The following is a 21,620-nucleotide window of genomic DNA, read 5'->3' on the forward strand; positions in this document are numbered from 1 at the left end:
TAAAATCCTGCATTTTTGTTATTCAGTCATTGTGATGCAATAGAATGAAACTGTCTAATGTATATCACAAATTGCGATATTTTTTTAATGTACAATACATTTCATGGATCCCTTGAGAAAGTCTCTTGGAAAAAGAAATTTGAATCTAGTCAATTGAAAGAAACTAGAACCTGATCAAAAACGGAATGAAAGGGTATTTTTCTCGTCATGCATTTGCCTTCACTATACGAAGGCCATAGTAAAAACAGCTCCACATTTACACAGATCCTACCAAATACTCTACGGACTGATTACAACATTAAATACAGAAATATTTGTCGAAAAATAAGACTGGAGAGATCACCTTCTGGCCTCTTGCACAGTGTTGCAGCCTGATAACGATAACTTACAGGAAAAAAATAAAGTTGGTTAAACCTCAGCTTCAGAACACGCAAAAAAATTTTCCACAGAAAAAAAAACAACATTATCCGAAGTCCTGATAACTATACACAAATTTTTTCTCATGTTATGATACTGGTTCGTTTCATTCTATGCACAAGTGACAACGATACCCAAATGATAAAATTATTCGTGATTCTAATAAGAAGCACCAACTGTATTTATCTTCATTATTTATTTCAGGGTAACTGGGCCTTCTAGCAGTCCCAAACCCATAATGAAATGGAACACATGGTCTGCCCAAAGCTTCATGTCAGTGTTGGCAAATCAAATGAACATTAATTAACGCAGTTTCCTAGGAGCGAAAAAAATTTCACAATCCAATTTATGAGTGACCATGGGAATTGACTGACTCTGAATATTGGTGGCAGTCATTTTGAAAAGTTTATGGTAGGATATACACATCTTTATAAAAAAAAACCTTTTGGTTACTATGCAAGTAGTAATAGTATTAATGTGATTTAACTAGGCATACACTACAAGAGCTCTGGCACATTGAAAATTGGTTTTTAGGAACAAAAAACTAAAAAGAGAGACCAAATGGGCAAAAGAAATGAGCCAGATTTATGAAGTCCAAAACAACAAGTGTTAGTCTGGTTACTCATGGAGTACAAACACACCATAAGAAACAAGCTTTCCAGTGGGTTTCTCCTCCTTCCTTGTTTGCAAATTGTTTGCCATGGTCTTCTCAGTTTCCAGGAACTAATCAGTTGCCTCGTAAATGCATTATTAATTTTTTTACCTGCGCACAAAGACATTAAGGCAGGCTACATTTTACACTACTTATTTTCATATATACAATACACATTACACATGTAAGTTACATAAAAACAAAGAAAAACTGAATTTATATTCATTTATAATTATTTTTTTCCAAAATGTAACCCTTTGACTACATAAATATTTGAAGATTTACTTTATCACAGGCAAGAAAAATATCCTTTACTATCGTATAGCATTTTTACTTCCTTTTAGGAAAGCTAGATGGCCTAAATGCATAAAAAACAAAAGATTACGGACTTTTAACTCTCCAGCAAGCAATCAAGTTTCTTTGGAAGTAGCTGAAGGCGATTAAAAATGAAAAAGCAACGAAAACTAAGGACTAGAACATGTTTATACATGCCATCTATACTTTATTTTGAAACTGAATCATAAAAGTTAATTCAAATTCTGAAGAAATTATTGATAAGTGTGCTAAGTCCACCATTTATAAGTAATGGGAGACACAGTTTAAAGGTAATGAAACAAAGGTAAGGCAGTTTATATAGTGCATGCCGCTTAATGTGATCACATCAGGACTCTGAGTTTCTGATAACAATAACCAATTTGTGACAGACTATCACTACTCTAGCAGAAAAAATATCCCAGTAGCAAGTACCATGACCATATGTCCCATTTGGTCAAATGCGAAGTACAGAAGGGAAGTTGAAAACAGGACAACTCCTGCTTATCTTTCCTATATAACTAGTTTTAAAAATTGTTGGATCATGTTTTTTTTTTTTTTTCATATTCGTCTAAAAAAAAGATGTTTTTCTTCCTAAGCTAGAATGCTTTTTTTCAAATTCAGAATTTGTGAGGAGTTAGAATTAAACTGTCTAATGTGTATCACAAATTGCAATACTTTTTATAATATAGGCTATATATATTCCATAGATTCCTTTTAAAAGTCTTCTGGCTGAGGAATTGTGAATATGATCAGTTGAAAGAAACTGACCAAGAACTGAAGGGCTTTTTTTTTTTTACTTTACACGTGTGTTCACTGTAGGAAAGAAACTGTAAAAGCAATGCTACACATACATGTGGATCATAAGAGGATATTACAGTACGATTAGGACATTGTGAACTGAGTATGTAAGTTTTTGTCAACAAAAAAAGAAAAGAAGCCTTTTGATCTTTTACATAGTCTTGCAGGTTGGTAACAATAACTTATAAGGAGAAAAAAGATTTTGGTTGGATCTCAGTTTCAAAATATGCAAAAAGAAAAAAATTTGACCAAAAAAAATTGTTTATATAAACCAAAGTTCTGATAACTATGAATGAATTTTTTCCCATGCCATGATATTGGTCCGTTCCATACTTTGCGAAAATGATAACAATACCCAAATCATAACATTATCTGTGATTATAATAAGCTGTGATGACTATATATATGAACTGAGTAAAGAAAAGAAATACAGACATAGCGTAAATCATAACGCTGACAAAATGTCTTCAAGGTATACCAAATTTGAACAAGAATATAAGTCATGCAAAATATAAATATACCATATAGTAAAATAACTTGAACATTTTTAATAGAATAGCACTTCAATCAATATTGTAATAGAAATATAAAAGGGAGAAACGTCTGCAATGCTATATGATAGTCAAGAAATTCAAATTCTCAGTCGATAAAAAAAATAATTGTACAGTGTTACCAAGGGTAATGAGCCAGAAAAAAAAGAAATGGTTTGATTTCAAGCAAATGTTCAATGTATGAGTATGAAAAATGCATGTAAAAAAGTTCATTCAATACATGATAGTCCAGGCACTGTGAATATATCGAAACAGAAATATTGCCATACTGTACTGTACATTGTATACATGTAGTTAGCAAGAATACTTTTATTTCACAGAACACCATAATGTATGATTTTTATATGAGTATTCACATTGTGAGGATGTGTGTGTAGATCATATTAAAAACTTATAAACTGTCTTAAATAAGACAGTTTACTTTACGATACAAGAGTTTTCTACGATGCAAACAACTTTTAGGACCGGGTTACACTCATAACACGAGGTACAGCTGTGTATAGTAAAATAATAACATTAATCTATATAATCAATGAAACGTGACAAAAAAAAGTAAATCAGATCAAACTATTGCACCTATTCTTGCTGATTAGGAAAGTCATTTTTAGGGCTTCCACTCAAAAAATTAGAATCGGGAAGGGCAGGACTTGGTTACAAAAATAATTTTTAGCCAAAACAAGGGTACTAGCAACCACAGACCTTTCCTGTTTCTCCTCACAATATAAATTACATTCTTTTTTGGAGGACCACTTTCTTTCAAGACCACTTCCAGAAGCACAGTACAAAATGTGTAAATTACAAAGTCTGATGTAAATAAGTCAAGGTGAACCGGATGGTTTTACAGCATCATTCATCCTTTTTTAAAATGGATTTTACTATTCAATGCCAGCATCATAGTTTTTTTTACAAATGAAGCACTTTCATTTCTAGCTCTTTGCTGAGCATTGTAAATATTGTTCATGCCTCTGCATGCCCTAAAAATATAGAAGACAATTGAATGCTACAAACTTAGAATAGGCCTATTCATTCAACTGCTTTGTAATGCAAACTGTTGTTTCACCAATACACAAAATGTGGACCATAATTTTGAATGATGAATGTTCGTTACTGTCCAAGGCCATGAAGCAGTAAATAGAGATATTTTTGCTATCCAGACAAAAGTTTTTAATCACAACTCTACTTGTTAAACCCTGAAACTCAGAGAATGAAAAATTAATGAACCAAATAGTCCACATACACCCCCCCCCCAAATAACCTTAAAGACCATACAATTTCTGCTTTGACAGAATCTTTAATTGCAATCTACAACATTTGTAATATTTGGCAATATATTGATGATTCCCTTCTCAATTAAAATCAATCACACAAATTTTATTGGTAAGATTTGGTAAAAAATAGGAGAAGTAGGACAAAACCAAGAAAACAGGACATTTTATCAAAAAGTAAGAAAAGTAGGAAGAGTGAGAGCCCTGAGTTTTTTATAAAGAACATTATGACTTTTATGTATTTCGTTCTTTTAAATGAAATTAAAAAGATTATTTTATTCTTTCAAAGCACCATAACTACACCTTGATCAAGTAATATTTCATTCATACCAGAGAACTAAAAATAACCACAATGACATTTGGCTCATGTTATAATTCCCATGTAAGAAATATTGACAAATGCTTTGAATTTTCAAGCTCTTCTTTCTTGCTTCAGTGAAATCACAATAGAAAATAATTGTACAAAAAAAATCTTTTCATAAAAAAATACAAGTTGTTCCTTCTCACAATTTACTTCTGCACATATGGAATTCTCTGCTGTGTTAGATGGACAAGAGATGAAAGCTCAGTAAATAAAAATTCACTTTTTTTTACAAGGTCTGTCAAAAGATACAAAATACAAGTTTGTTTCTTTCGAAATGACACCAAATCTGTGAGTGTAATCATTGATTGTTCATTTGCACCAGCCTTGCTATCCATAGGAATGTCAGATGCTGTTCCCTGACAAAAAATAAAAATAAAAGAGACAGTCAACAATAACAAAAAATACGGTAGCTTGATTAAATGAAAAAGTGAGTTAGGATGACTCTTTCCAGATCTGTTTTAAACAATTTTTTTAGCTACTGTTACTAAGCTTATAGAAATGATGAATAAGCCCATGAAAAATGAACTCCTCAATACATGAATGCATAAGATAGTAACAAAATAGTTCAATTTAAAAACAGTTACTGCATTGTTGCAAATTCATGCCAAGGTAGCTGATTCATTAGAAAGACCTTGGCATTACTTTCATTCTCCCAGTATGTGTGTTTTTGTTAGGTATTTGTAATATTTAATGAAAAAGTCCTAACACACAAGAATTCAGCTCAGTTATCTATTTCCAGAATTCATGGAATGATGAAAAGTTACAATATAAGTTTTTCTGAAGCCTATGTCAAATACAAAAAAAGTAAGATAAAGGTTTTTGATGCTTGATTAGACCTGCATGGTTAATGAGGTACACATTCAATGTCATCTTTTGCTAAAACTACTTTTGTCTGTGCATCAACATATGACTACATCATGCTTCTATTTATTGGGTAAAGTAAATTTTTTAATTTAAATATATTAAAATATATAATTCCTACTATTATAGTTTCTAGACCATTTTGATTTTAAAAATATATATCGTCACTTTATTTATTTAACAGCTCTCGTACAATAATTATTGTCATCAACAATAATGAATATGTAACATCTTTTGTGACTCACAAGGTGCATTTAGCTGAAGATTCTATAGAATATCAGATTCACTATGATATTGCTCTTGCTACTAGAGTAAAAGTTCATTATAATGAGACTACCATTCTTTCATCAGAAACAAAAGTTATATCGAAGGAAAAAGATGGTCATCTTATGAAAATATTTGAAACTTGTCATACTGGTCATTGTAACGGAATGATTGCTATAACACATAATCATTATAACAAGAATAGACTATTTCTAGAAGTGCTCCATTTATTTATTGGACAAATTGTGTCTAGGAGACAGCAGTTAAATGATGGCACTGAATGCCCAGTGCCCACTTAAACATTAATCACATTCAGGATAAAAATAACTGATCTAAATTCAAATGCCAGAGGGTGATTTAATTTTTTTTTTCTGATATTGTAAAAACATGCACAGAAGAGTACACAGTGCGGGAATTAAGTTTCATTAACATATTTGTTACATCACATATATCCCAAATAATCAAATAAAACTGAACATTCATGGTAATTCAACACAAAATGTTCACTTATATTACCAAAAATAAAATGGAAAACTTAGCATAGGGAAAGAGAGAAAAAAAAGTTTTTCTTACTGTTTGACTTTCAGTCTGCAATTTTATCGAACTGTCATCTCCAACAGTCAACAGATTCTCCCAAAGCTTTTCATGATAAGTACTGACATTATTCAAAAGTAACCTGGCTTGTGTCTGTTCGGTTTCGATGTCTTTCAATACTGAAATTATGTCTTTGGTAGATGCTGCCTCATGTGAATCGTCTTCCAGCAGAATAGCATCTTCATCAGCTTTTGTGTGATTTTTTTCACATGTTAATTTCTCTTTGGACTTTTGCATTGCAAGCATGAATTTCCACAGAAGCAGATCAAAGTTATCTTTGACATAATTCAGGAACTTATTTATTTCTGACTGTACAATTGAAACTGCTGATAAATCGGATAGGACGTTAAATGATGGGGCTAAGTTTAGAGGCTCACTATCATTTCCTGCAACAATCTAGAAAAGTAAGCAAGAATGAATGAATGTGTTAAGAAAGCACAAGGTATCAAATTCTAGCTAATTTGATTGTGGATTAATACATGATCAGTACAAAAACGTTTCTTGACTCAATATATTTCGTTTTCTTTATAGCACCATTTTATTATTGTCAATGGCATTAGATACAACAAAATGTCATTTAAGCCCACCAATATTTCTATTACATTGTTTGCATTGAGTGGTAAGCTATCGCCATTTATTTCCATTGATAATTTTTGTCTCATAATTTTTTTATAAGAGCAGAGAATAAGAGCAAGCAAAAGCTGCCATTAAATTCTTCTCCAAAACCAGAAATTTCAGACTTTATAGACGACACAACAAAGAAAAACTGAGTCAGTGAACATTTCGCATAGGACAATGTAGAGATAACAGCTACTAACTATGGCAACTAATCATTCAAACAATGATGATCAAAAGAAATCAAGTTTAATTATTTCAATAGCAAAATTGTTTCTGATGAAAGAAATAAACAATCTTCATAATGTTAAAAGTAATCTAAAAATTCTATTGAACTTCACAGTGACAAGATAGAAAATGTTTTTGGGCTAAAATTCCAGTATAGGTTCAAGTAGTTATTCTATGTTTCTCCTACTCCAGAAGTTATTTGTGGGTTTGAACTGTAGTTAGTAACTATACAAACATATGACTGCAGAGCACTCTGAGGAAGAATTTTAAGAAAAGGGCTTTTCTTGCATGGAGAACATTATAAGTGAATATCTACCACAGAACATTTTCATTTAGCTGAGGGCACGTTGCAGAACAATGCAGAATGTTCTGCTTTGGGGATTATAGCTATGAAACCCCCAATCAAATATTTACAATTTAACCCTGTATTTGCAGTTGATGAATAGCTTCCAAGTTTCAAAAATCATCATCTCTACATTTTATATCCAGTTTCCGATTATCTTATATCTTACACCCTTATGGGAATTGCTTCATCACAACAACATTGTTTTAGATGTGAATTGCCAACAAAGCTGAGAAAAGTTGTCGTTTATGAAAGCTGCCTCCAACAGACCCCTATAAACAAACACAGAACAAAATGATGAACCTCCCCGCTAGTTATAAGAAGTACAGATGACTTGATACCAAGTAAAGATAATTGGGAAAAAGGTCACATTCCTCTCTGTGGGGAATCAAACAACCAATCTCTTTCCGGAAGCATGCTCTACCATTAAGCAACAGAAGACAGACATTTACTTTTCTAAGAACACTGTAGCTACCTGGGAACTAATTTCATTGCAAGCTGTTGCTGAGTTAGGAGGCTGTCTATCTCACAGTCCGGTTCAGCCCAAAGGAACAGCGTTCTTAAGAAAGAAAATGTCTGTTCTCTGTAGCATAATGATAGATTCACTTGATATCCAGTCATCTGTACTTCCCTATAAACATGTTATTTCAGGAACATCCCCATGATATTATTTTCCATGATAGTCTTTTCTCATAATTCAGCCTATATGGCCTTGCTGATTTCCTATCATGTGCATCTCTCAGTGAATCAAAATAGTTCTTTCTTAGACAAAGAAGGTTTTGAATGATTTTTATACATAGCATTCACTTCTTTCCTGATTCATTGGTGGAAGAGAAATACAGCTAAGACAGCCCATTACAGAAAGTTCTCATATTGAGCACTCTGTGTGGGACTTTTCATGTCTCTCGAGAAGAGTCATGACAGAAAAGCTGTTTGGAACCTAGTCTGAACTACAGATTCTGGTCTGATTAGCCTTTGTGTATATAAATTGACTGATGCAACAAAAATGACCAATCGAGCTACCATTTTTTCTCAGATTATGGACATTAAAGCTGACTGTCAGCCTCTAACCACTCAGTCACTAAAGAAGGAGAATGTGAAAAACAAATACAACATGAAGAGACACTTGAGTACGAGCATTCAAGTATTTTTTGTTTCTTAACAGTAAAACGATGTATTGAAAATATGAATTTAATCAATCAATTAAATGCCTATATAATTATACTCATGGGACCAGAGAAATGTATCATTATAAAGGAGTTATCATTATAGATGAAACATTGAAAAATGTTTAGGTATAGGTATTTATTGCTATAGAATGTATCGCTATATATGATTTTCACTGCTTTATATACATAATAATTTGCAATGTAAAACTACCTTCTTATTCTGAACGCAAAAAATATCCAACAGTGAAACTTCTGCTTGAAAAATTCCAAGTTCGTTCCTTAAAGCATTGAAGACATCATTCAAGCTGCCTTGCCTCGTTTGAATAAGCTTTAACCTTTCTAATAGTTCTTTGTGCATAGAAATAGTCATTTGGGAAATGGAAGATTCAAACTCCTTTATGAAATCAACCTGAAAGATATTATTAGATCATGATATAAGACTAATGATATAAATATAATTATGATCAGTAAAAATACTTATAAATTTCTTCCAAGCAGAAACACATAAAACACAAATCAAAATTCTTTGACAAAAGAACTTTTGAGGAAATAGTGATTTTGTTTTCCTACCACTTTTCCCATTGCTGTAGCAAAAAACTGCAGTGGTACAGAAAAAACAAATAAAGTTTCCATTTGCTATCACAAAAATCATAAAATAAATTACAGTACTTTTTGCTAAGACCATGACATGGGCATGAGAATGGCACTCAGTAGGCTCTTTCTGGTGAAAAGAAGTTCAACTTTGGGATGGCTCAAATTTGTTTTTAATGCTGTTGTATGATTTGCTTCGAGCTGTGGCCAACTCATGAAATGGGAGGCCATAGCCTGGAGCAGAATTCTTGTATGTTTTAGGAAGTGAGGGGAATTGGGCTTTAATGTTCTTGGAAAAAAGAATGTGGGAAATGATGTTTGAACGTTTACTCTATGGAGGCTATTTCCCTAAAATGGTTTGTAACATGTGTTTCAATAGGGATACACATTCATGTTTCAGGCAAAACTTAGATAGCAAAATAAGGTATCCAATCAGCTGAATAAAAAAAGGGGAAATTTGCACATTCGTGCTTCAAGCATGCGGGGGGAAGAGCAATATATTTTGTAATATTTATCAAGGTTTTACACAATTGTTTATCATGAGTTTTTTTTTGCTACAGAAAAGTGGATCTTCCAGTCAGTCCCAGAGCAAAAAATTATTGCCGTTCATTATATGGAGCTGAGTTCGTTGCTGATCATAAAAACTTGGATCGTGAAGAGACAGAAAACATTTAGCATAAGACGGAATGTCATCAAAACCTGATACCATTAAATCCTGCAACAGCGACTATGAATCTTAATCTTGCTGAGTGAAACAATACATTATATTGAATAAGTTGATACTCAAAACTCATAATGACCTTTTAGCCAGAGAGAATATTATTCATAGAACAATCATCAGGATAACCTAATCAGCTCTCTAAATATACTATATATATATATATTGATTACATGATAATAATACTTACATAATTTTGATGATTTTTGATCATAAGCTCTTTAGATTTCAAAAATCCTTCTAAAACATGTTCTTCTCTTGTCAGAAGTTCTTTACTGGACACAGGTGATACACTATCCAGACCTTTCTTTTCTTGAGATAACATGGAATCGATTGTAACCAAATCAGGAGATTCAACCCTCAGGAATGATTCGACAGCAGAATAGGTGATTTCAGGTTCATGATGATTTCCTGTCATTATGAAATCTGAATGTGAATCTGTGACAGAAAACCCCAGTGTGCTACTCTCAGCAGAAGGTACATCTGTAACCTTTATATCTTCTATGTGAGATGCATTACATGCATTTATGACCTGGGTAGAAGCACCATGAGCACTTGAACATATCACACTTTGTTTTCTAGTATGACAAGAAGCTGGCAAATCTAATGATATGCTGCCCAATGAAGAGTGAAAAAATTCAGAGGTTATTTCATTACCAGTGATATTGTCTTTAGAAGGTGCAACAATTGTTAAATTCTTTGCACAATCTTTTTTTATAGATGATGTAAAATCAGGAGTATTGCATTCAGATACAGAATGAATTTGAATTGGGGCTTTTATCATTTCAGCAGATAAATTATCCAACACATTGTTCTGGTTTGTATTCAAAATACACCTTTCTGATGTACTGAATAGACATCTGGTATCATTTCCTTGCTGTAATACTGGGGCATTGAGAACAAAAGAATTTTGAGAAGCCTGTGTGAGAGAAGAAAGAATAGAAAGTTTCATAATGCTATTTATAATAACAGCTACTTAACATATTGAGAAATAGTATAAATTATTTAAACACACAACTATTTCGTTTTTCAAAATTATTTTTGTTAAAAATCGTTTGCTGATGTAAATAACATCAAGATGTCACCAAGAAAAAAAAATTGAAATTTTTGGTTGAAAAATATTACAACAGTTCTGAATTAGGGAATATGGATCACAGACATCACAATTTTTAAAGAGGTGTCCCTTTTGATACTTTTTTGAATTGTGTACATTTGACACAATGACATGTAATTTATATGATATATAATGATAAGGATATTAAATTAAATTAATATACTGTATTTCTCGACTTATTTGCCATAACATTTACTTTACTAAAACATAATTTTAGAGGCTTATGGTGCTCATGCTGATTGTTTTTAGAAGCAAAAATTAATGGAGAAGCATATCATAAAAAAAATTGACTATAAAAACCATAATAGAACATTTAAACATCAAGTACAGACATGCCAGATTTTGGAATCCAGAAATCTGGAGATTCTCCCGAAGGGGGGTACCCCCCCCCCCCGGAACTCATAGACTCGATCAAAAAAAAATGTTTTTAATTAATTAAGAAAAAGTTCCATTCCTCTCCCCAACACAGGTTCTGCATTGCCCCCCCCGAGCATAATATAATTCCATGTCAGTCTTTCCATGCAGAATAGAGAAAACACATCTACATACTGTTCATAAAACTTAGGTGTTTCCTTTCGTGGATGCTATCAGTGATCGATAATCTTAGGTATATGAACTCTTAAAAGCTTTGTATTGCTTAAAGTTTTATATTTTCTTCCTGAAGACATATTTAATCGAAGGAAACAATTCAAAAACTTCAAAATACAAAGCCGCTGACGAAAAAACTTGTTTACCGCACAGCTGTTAATGGAATACAATAACGATTATACAGGAATTTTGGCAACCAAGGCCATGGCCTGATAAATGATTGACAATAAACGCTACGTAAACACAGTCACGTCTTTGCCAGTTGCTTAAATGCGGTCACCAAGACTTTTTTACGGCTGCTCAATGGAGATGACCACGGCTGTCCTTTACGGGTGTTTTCCTTAATGACGACGGCAGTCATTGACGTCACGACAACGTAAAATCTAATTTTCTGCGAAAATCCAGAGAAATTTTACCAAATCCGGAGAGTTGGCAGGTCTGCAAGTAATTAAATAGCATTTCAGCTGTACAGGATTGGTTCTGAGCATTGTTTAGCAAATGGTTTTTTTTTCTTGTAGAATTCGACAAAACAGTGATTATAAGAAATTTAAATTTTGTCTCAGAAATGTACACAACGAATATTAAGATGTGGTGCATATGTTGAACAATTTCTTTCTCCTATATTTTTTCCTGAATACTACTCTTATTCCCATGCCACACACATTGATATGCTAAGAAATATATTTTTTTAGTGGAAACATAACATTGCAAAGAGCGAAACATATTCAAAATCAAATTGCTATTTAATGAACTATAACAGTTTCAGGAGAAATCATTCGTTTTTCTTACTTTTCAAAGTTTAATAGAAAATTGCATTATGTACAATGATTAAAACACATGTTTTCTTTTTTAAGTTCTATCTAATGCATAATAATTTAATCAATGAAGAATAAGTCAAATTAGGTGAAAAATATATTTTATGCTTACTACGAAAAGCACGAGTTTTGGTAAAGAACGGATGAATCAGATTAAAAAACTATCAAATCCTCTGAGAATGAAACAAAAAAAAAATATTTGCTTCGTCAACCAACATTCACATGGCTGGTATAAATTAGTTTTGTGTTTATATCCTCCACATGAACGTTGGTTGATAAAGAAAAAAATGTTTGGTATAAATAATTATAAACACATAAAATCTATGAATATTAGAAAAGCCCTTAAGTGTTTTTAACATATTAATGAATCAACTTCCAAACTTTCCAGAATTTAAAAAACACACACACATGAACAAATTTATAAATAGACTGAAATAAGCAACAACAAAATTTACCACACTGATTTCTGAATCCTGTTCTGTTATTTGTTTCTGTAATATTGAGCTATCTTCCATAGAATTTTCTTCATTTGCACCAAAATCAATGACTAGAGCATCACTACTATCTTCTAGATTTTGAGGACTAGATATTATACTTTCTGTGCTACCCATACCAATTCTAAGTCTCTTGGTCAAAATTTTCTGTAAAATTTAGAAAATTATTTGCAGTTTTCTATATTCTTTCATTGTAAATTTCTTTGTAAAAAAAAAAACTGTCTTCTTTCTTTCATATCAAATTCTTTCTAAAAATAACATTTTTAGAAATGTAAAAAAAAGAATAAAAATGCAAAGTATAGATGACTGGATACCAAGTGAAAATAATTGGAAAGAAAAGTCAGATTCCTCAGTGTGGAATCAAACTATCAACCTCACACTTTTTTTTTCATCATTTCGTTCTATGTTGCTATATGGAGGCTAATTTCATTATGAGCTGTTGCTGAATTAAGAGTCTGTCTATTGTGTAGCGAATTAGTTTCAGCTACATCCCATGATTCTTGCATCCATAATATAAGTCAGAGGGAAACTCAAAGAAACATTGACAATTTCCAGATTAGGTCATTTATTAAAGTTGAAACACAATTAAATTAACTTACAATATGTTAATTCAAATGTTATCATTAAACAAGAATAGCCATGATCTCAATGAATAAGATATGAACAGATCTCACCCACTTATATTGTCGACTATCCACACAGACTATGAGGATCTAGTTGACTTCTCAAGGGAATCAGACTGGAAATGGTGGGCAATTCAACCTGATCAACGAAAGTTCATGATCACAGTTCATGAATCAGCACATGGATGATGAAGCACACGTTACTAGCGGAAAGATCACAATTCACGAGACAGCACATCGATGATGCGGCACACACCATCAGCGGGAAGATCACGGTTCATGAATCAGCACATGGATGATGAAGCACACGTTACTAGCGGAAAGATCACAATTCACGAGACAGCACATCGATGATGCGGCACACACCATCAGCGGGAAGATCACGGTTCATGAATCTGCACATCAAGACGTAGCTCACCAAGACATCAGAAGTTAGATGACAAGACACACAGATGATGATTTCATCACATGAGGAAGATGACGGTCATCACTTTTTGTTGAAAGCTCTTTTGAGCATTGTGGAATACTGTACTGCAGACATGTGGACGTAAATCCCACTACAACGATCATCGCTCATATCAAACACTTTGCCCGATTAGAAATATACTAACTCCTTGGACTAGATGAGTAAAATCAACAACTATCCGGAACAGTCGGAATAGTTTCAAGCTCAGTAGGATTAGTCACACATTTTAGAGATTGACACAACATCGTAGGTTGTTAGTAAATTATCGTGAAGAGCCTCGAGTCTACTCTTAGCACAGCTGGATGAACGAAGAAATGCCATGATGTGATGTCTAACTGTACTATTTATAGTGGAGGTGAACAGGTTTAGTCTCGAACCAATCATTGTATGGCAGGCACTCTGCATAGGAAGAAATTGATGCCATTCAGATGATTTGCATACAGACATGTGGCGTTGAGTTATGTTCAACATTATTATGTTTTGGTGGCAAAAGTCTCAACAAGATGAAGGAACTTGATCAGGCTCTCCCAATATTGTTGACATGGCTATTTGATTATGAGATCATGGAACTATATTAAGACAAACAGAAGCCCGCGGGTACCTCAGCTCGTGAGATAAGGTATTAAATAATACTACATATTTTCACTATATGTGTGTATATATATCAATACAATAAAATATCACGACATTATGCATAAATAAGAAATATGACAAAGCAATTCTCATGACTTGACCGGATCCTCTCCCGAGGAACCCCTTAGTGTTAATTGAACATGTGAGCCCCTAGAGTGATTGATATGTTACAATTGCACAGTCCCGTTCAGCCCAAAGAAACACATTGTTCCTAGGAAAGATAATATCTGTCCTCTGTAGCTCATTGGTAGTGCATGTGCCCAGAAACTATGAGGGCGGTGGTTCAATTTCCAACAAAAGAATGTGATTTTTCCTTCCAATTATCTTCGCTTGGTATCCAGTCATCTGTACTTTGCATAGTTAGCAGAGAGGTTCATTGTTTCGTTCCAATAAAAAAATTTTCATTTTCAAATGGCAGAAATTATAGATAAAAGTTTGCTTTACTAATCTTGAAATACAATTCAAATATTTTTGAATTTTCAGAATTTTTTTCATTGATGAGTGGCTTGGGTTTTCTGAACATTGTTCAACGGTGGTCAAAAAAGCGAATAGAATGATCGGTTTCATTTTCATAAAGGTCTCTACCACGTTCTCCTAAAGTCATTCTTCCATTTTTTCGCGGCTTAGCTCGTCCTGGACTGGAGTATGCTGTACGATTTTGGAGACCATACCCGCAGAGGGACATAGACTTAGTTGAAGGGGGCGCAGAGAAGAGTTACGCGGGTCCTTATTGGCACACGAGGCTTGAGTTATGAAGAGTGACATCGTTTTTTGAATATTTTTACATTGATTGAACGCAGGTGTCTGGGAGATATGATCGAAGTGTTCAAAATTTTCAACAGGATGGATAGGATATACCATGAATTATAAGTACACAGTCAATCGACTGCTTTTACAAGGGGACACCAGTATCAATTTTGGTAAGGGACAATTCTAGGTTATGGTGTCACAGGGAATTTTTCTCTAATAGGGTTGTTAATAAATGGAATAGCTTACCCCCCGGAGGTAGCAAATTCTAACACAATTGACACATTTAAAAACAAATACGATACACATGTTGGGGTGAATCGAGAAGCTATTCATACTTAGAATAAGACAACCATAACTATTCTCTATGGGCATTGTATAATATTTTCTTTATTCATATATATTGTTTCTAGTTTTTGTAATCACATTTTTAATTGAGTTGCTGTAATTTTGAAATATATGACATCTATATTTGTTACGGGCATCTTTTTCTCAGCCACCTCATTGGGCATTTTGCCTGTTGTGGTGTTGTATTTAGATTTCTTTTTCTTGAATGACTAACAACTATTCTCAGACAGATGACACAAACTTTTGAATAAAAGTGTTATGTCGGTCTCTGCAATTACTTTGTGACAATTGAACCGGGAATACATAGTAAAACTATCGCATTGTGCACATAAATTTATTTACTGTATATATGGTTGGGTGTACATATATATATATTTCTTGTAATTTTTTTTTTTTTTTTGCAAAACATCAAATTTTACATAGGTCACACAGTTAAAACCATATTTTTTTTTTTTTTTTTTTTGTATTAAGTTTAGCATTGGTGATTCTGCATTAATTCTAATTTTAAAAAAGTTCAATAAAATATGACACTGCGATTTATTAATTTTTTTAATAATAAAAAAACAACATGATCCACACGTATTCCCACGAGATCCGTATGATCTGTCCAGGGAATTTGTTAGTATTAGTAGATATCCATGCTTGAACCAGGATTTGAAGCCAGACCTGCACAGTCAAAGGCTAGTTCCCTAACCATTCGACTGCTACATGTCAAAACATTAAATCTAGTGGTTATTTCATTTAAAACTGTTTTTTTTTATCTCAAATAACTAAAATGAACTTTTTACTGATATAATGCACAAAATTAAACAGGAAAATTTCCTCCATTTTATGATGTATTCTTCTGAAATATATGCTACAGTTATAGGATTAGGATTTGAACTTATATACATAAAAAAAATATCAAATGCATGAACAAATTATTTTAAAGCTTACACAAAAAGGAGAAAGTCTTACCCCATTCCACATGAAAGAGAGACAGTTTTTTGATATTTTCAAGAATTCACTGCAGAATGAAATCCCATCATCTTCATACCAGTGACTTTGTCCATGTTTTACAGATTTTCCAAAACCATCTGCCAGCAAATATTAAATCATGGTAAAAATTGTGGGGAAATTTTTTAATACATATATAATTCTAATATAAGAAAAAGTTCTATAAAAAATATAATTTTCTTTCAACTTAGAAGAATTAAATATATCTGCAACAACACTGAGGATTATTTTGATGCGACAAACAACTTTAAGAAAACAACAGTTTTCCTTCTTTACTAACAAATATTTACATCAGAGGTGACACTTGAGTGTTTATAAATGGATCAATAAAACAATGTTTTTTGCTGCCTCCACGGGTAAGAATTTTTGAATGTGGTGTTTCATCTATTTTCTATATCTCTTGTCAAACTATTCATAGTTTTATTTATGTAAAATGTTTGGAAGATTGTTGTGATTGGATTACTAATCTGCCGAAACAGATTTTTGTTTCTTGGACATTAGATGTCCTACATTAGCAAAAACATATGGGGATTTGTACTTTTGTTTCAGGCTTAGACGTTTTTGCTATTTGGGCCCATCTCTGTGTTGCTTTCTCCACTACAGAACCCAGAGATGGGTTCATCTCATCAATTTCTTCATTTGTTTCAAATTTAAATTTTCAAATTTCATTTCACTGATTTCTTTTAGCATTGAGCTATATGCTTTCAAATTTATCCTCATTTCTATAGCACACTATGTATTCTAGCTGCCATTGATGCTAATATTGGTATGTTAGTATGCGTGTATTATTATGCATACTAAATTTTAAATCTGATGTATAACATATTTCTGCTCTGATATATATACATATGATTGAACCTCACTGAAACGAAGGTGAAGGATTGTGGTAAATGGAGTTCACACTAACCAAATTTTCTATTACAGTAATTGTGAAAAAGGGGACCAGAAATGAAGAATTTATATTCAATGATGTGTTCATAGTGTATGAATATTGTATTTAGCTATGTTCAAGAAAAAACTCTTATATTAAAAAAGGAAAGTACAGAGTGAAATGTACCAAACTATTCATATAACTTTAGAAACCTGTGTGAAAACTTTTGAATTCAGACAAAAATGAAAGGATGAAGTAAATGACTGTGTATGTAGCGTGTAAAGGAAAGTCTATATCAACCCTTTCACAGCTAAAGGAGAAGTCAGCAACTTGAAATTGGGGTGTATATAGATTAAATCAGACATACCTGTACTTTTAAAACAACTGTAGCATCCACAGTATTAAAATAAAGAAATACGCAAATATAGTGAATTCTCAATAACTTGAATTCCAATAAGGAATCTCTCAGCTACAGAACCTTCATTATTTTAGTGTTGAAATTTTTCCTTAAATCAAAGTTTATGGCTATGAGATGAATTTTAAAAAAATTGCATTTATCCTCCCAGTGAGGAATTAAAGGTGCAGCATACATATTTATAAGTATTCTTTCTCTCTTTTCCTCTTCTACTCCAGCTGTTTTTATAAATACTGACCAATGACTAGGACCTTGGTCATCTGCATTTGTAAACCATTTGCTGCACTGGTCTTGCCAAAATCATCATTTTATTTTCGTCCAGCTACGAGTGAATTCAGCAATTAAACACCAGCACAAAATTAGATTGAGCAAAGATTTTTTATAAAAATTTCAAGTGGTGCAGTTGAGGGATTGTGGAAGGTCATAGATGTAAATTAGGAAAAGTAACAGGGAGAGGACCGATCCTTGAGGGGTCCCAGACTTTACGGGGGTGAATGGGGAGTTATGATTATTAAAATGGACAAACTGTTTACAATGTTTTAGGAAAGCCTCCACCCATTTAAGTAATTGTACGTTAAGGCCAAGGAATGAGAGTTTGAGGAGAAGTTTATCATGGGTAACTTTATCAAAGGCTTTAGAGAAAAAAAGGCTTAGAGAATAATTTTGTTTTAGATTTTTACTCATTAGTCGGCCCCCCCATATTCGCAAGGGTTACGTTCGGGGGGTGACTGCAAATAACCGAAACCATAGTTTTTCTTGTATATCTTGTTTATTGAACATCATGAGAAAGGGCAGGCTGACACTGAGGTAGAAGGGAATGTAAAAAAGGGTGCAACGGTTGTTGGCGATGTTTTTTGAAAGAATTTGAAAGAACGTTGTGATTTTTCTGTTTGCCATTTCTTCTGTTCTTCATATCATCAAGTACGTTGGAATATGTTGACACAAGGCTTCCTCTACTAATTTTTCTACATGTGAAGAACGTAAAATAGAGGAATCTATGTTATGAAAATAATCTATTGCTGATTTGAGCTTACGAAGCTTTTCCACTATGTTACTTGTGGTCAACTTGTCTTCTTCTTTATCTTGTTATCTTGATCTTCTTCATCTGGTATCGCTTCAGATTCAGGACCAGCCAGCTGCATTAATTCCTCTTCGGTCAATCCAGCATCAAAAGAAATTTGAATAGCATGTAAGGTAACTCCTGACTTCCAGAACAAAACACTGTTTTACCCAATTCAGGAAAAGTGTGTCCTTCATAGTCCAAGCCTTTTTATTGTTCTTCCAAAATACTGGTAGCTTTGGCTTATCCTTCATAAGGGCGGAGATACGGGGGTGGGGGGGTATTGTCCCCTCCCCAGCGTCAAAGGTGGAGTCGACTGATCTAATGTATATATGAATTGACATCATCATCGTGCCCCCCCCCCCAGACTTCCAAGTCTATCTCCGCCTATGATCCTTCCCTTCAATTCTCACAGATTTGAAAAGGATGGTGGGCTTTATCATGCTACCAATATACGTATTTACACCAAACTACATTGTAAGTCTATATGTACTTTATGTACTTGCCTTAAACAACCAGGAGCTTGCTTTTCTTTTCTTGCTTAACTTCTTTGCTGCATTTTCTTTCAAAATAGTGTATTTTCGTCAGCGTTAAACACCTGCTGAAGTGCATAACCCTTCTTTTCAATAATTGATTTTTACATTGCGTGATCCGAATCATTTTTTAAACCTATGGAACCAACCTTTACTTGCATACAATTCTGATGAAATAGACGTTTCACCAGCCTGTTCCTTATGGAAAAATAAAATTTTTTGCCTTTTGTGTTAAAATAGTAGAATCAATTGGAATACCTTTCTGTATCAGTCTTGTACCCACAAAAACAGCATTTTCTGTAAGAGAAACACATGGATCCCATAGGTGCTGCAAAGTTTTGACTGCCATGGGTGTAGATACAGCTGAACAAATTTCAGATTCCTTTTTCTTAATATATGTCACCGTAGATTCGTTGATTCCATAATAGCAGACCACAGCAGGTATTGACTTACTTTTGCCAAGCCAATATATCCATAGTCAATATATTCTTGTGAAGTTTTCACTTTTATTTACCTTTTCAAAGCATTATCAGCAGCACTAGAAGAATGAGCCACCCTAAACAAGCACAATTCAAATTTTGTACACAAAACATGTGAATGACGATTGCTGAGTTGTCAAATTTTTTTTTTTTTCAATAAAGGAAGAAAAAACTGTGAATATGGAAACCGTGAATACGGGGGGGGGGGGGGCACTGTATTTTATTTTATAAAAATATTAGGTATGTATCTATACTCATAATACATATGTCCATGTGTTTTGTTTTTTCAATATTCTTACTAATAATTAGCCATTGGAATAATTCATCCTTGCCAATTTGGTTATGTCTAGTAGTTTAACATTTTTCATACAATATTTGTAAATGGAACTGTTATTATAGAAAAATTCCTTTTTTCACTTCTCTAAAAATAAAAATTTCCGTTAACTAGTGATAACTTGAAGTTTTTTATTGGTAGTTAAAAATACAAGTTATCAAGATTTGGCTGTAAAACTCACTAACAAACTGAAATAAAAGACAATAAAAACATTGTAGGGCATTATGCAATTAAAAGGGATTGATCCATAAAAGAAAAAAAATGTAGTGTCACCAACCAAATCCATGTATCTTGGGACTTTTTCCACAAAAGAAATTTTGAAGAAAAGAATAAGGTTGCATTTATTTGAGGTACAATTGTCATTTTCTCTTAAATGAGAGAATTTTGTTTTTTATGTCCATTATCAAGCGAAAAACAATTATTTTCCATATATTTGATTTACATTAGGCAATTTTTTGTCTCACTGAGGTTCGACTGTGTATCTACTCAAGCTGACTTTTCAAATCGTGAACTAGACTAAGGTTAAAATATTGAATATTGAAAAATTGTTTCCAAAGTTTGAAATCTTTGCATTCTTGAGAACTTCAAGATCCATTGATCTAAAGCAGCATTTCTCCACCTGTGGTCTGCAGGTAGACTTTGAAATTGAATTCTGATTAAATAAAAGCTATTGAATAGCATGTGCTGCAGATATTATGTTTCCAATACAGTGGAACTTCACTTAATGAGCAATTCACATAACAGGCAAAAATTTTGAAAAAAAAATTAATTTCATTAACAAGCAAAATTTTGTGCTGTGCTTTATTTATTGTCACATTATCACAACTGAGCTGATGGTTTTTCGCTTTCATGCACACATGTACTGTGGAATTGTGGGTAATATTCTCCCGTGCAGTCTTTGGTCAGCGTGGCCTCAATCGAAAAATTATCATACATATGAGTGTGAACTTCAATGATACAAAACTTGGTGTCGCATTATAACCCCGCATATGTGTGCTTATTATCAATATTTTAATATAAATTTGGCCAGGAGTTGACCGTAGACGAATTGATGGACCTCCATTGCATGCAACAGTAAGAGTTTATAAAGGGTATCTTTTCTGTTGAAAAGAGAAGTGAGGAGAAGTTCCTCACTTTTCAAATGAGATTAGAGAATTTGTGTAAAATTCTGTAGAAAAGAACCAATCAAATAAAGCTACAGCAAAGCGAGCAATGAATCTGTCCAATGAAAATGCAATTTCTCCATTTCTGAGAAATCCTAAAAAGGAGGCGAAAGCAGGTGTCATTGGATATATTCTTTTTCAAATCACACAAAAAGAATAAGTTTGCAAATAACCGTGAGTCTGCAAATCGTCCATT

At 33.0% G+C, this 21,620-nt stretch overlaps 2 protein-coding genes across 2 annotated transcripts in view; one reads left to right on the forward strand and one right to left on the reverse strand.

Annotated features, from left to right (window-relative positions):
• LOC149068661 (uncharacterized) overlaps positions 1–21,620 on the forward strand; it is a 107,001-nt gene that overhangs the window by 82,602 nt on the left and 2,779 nt on the right. The window lies entirely within an intron of this gene.
• LOC149068665 (uncharacterized) overlaps positions 175–21,620 on the reverse strand; it is a 63,025-nt gene continuing 41,579 nt past the window's right edge. The window contains exons 14-19 of the mRNA XM_089250430.1: positions 16,531–16,649; positions 12,718–12,903; positions 9,936–10,664; positions 8,648–8,845; positions 6,061–6,477; positions 175–4,718 (exon numbers count right to left, since the gene is read on the reverse strand). Of these exons, the coding sequence (XP_089106556.1) occupies positions 4,509–4,718; positions 6,061–6,477; positions 8,648–8,845; positions 9,936–10,664; positions 12,718–12,903; positions 16,531–16,649 (1,859 nt within the window). The 3' untranslated portion in view covers positions 175–4,508. The remainder of the gene's footprint in view (positions 4,719–6,060; positions 6,478–8,647; positions 8,846–9,935; positions 10,665–12,717; positions 12,904–16,530; positions 16,650–21,620) is intronic.

This window comes from Pholcus phalangioides, unplaced genomic scaffold (genome assembly GCF_987345545.1).
Source record: "Pholcus phalangioides strain wild (caught in Gottingen) unplaced genomic scaffold, Ppha-v1.0 ptg000024l_1, whole genome shotgun sequence".
Lineage (NCBI taxonomy): Eukaryota > Metazoa > Arthropoda > Arachnida > Araneae > Pholcidae > Pholcus > Pholcus phalangioides.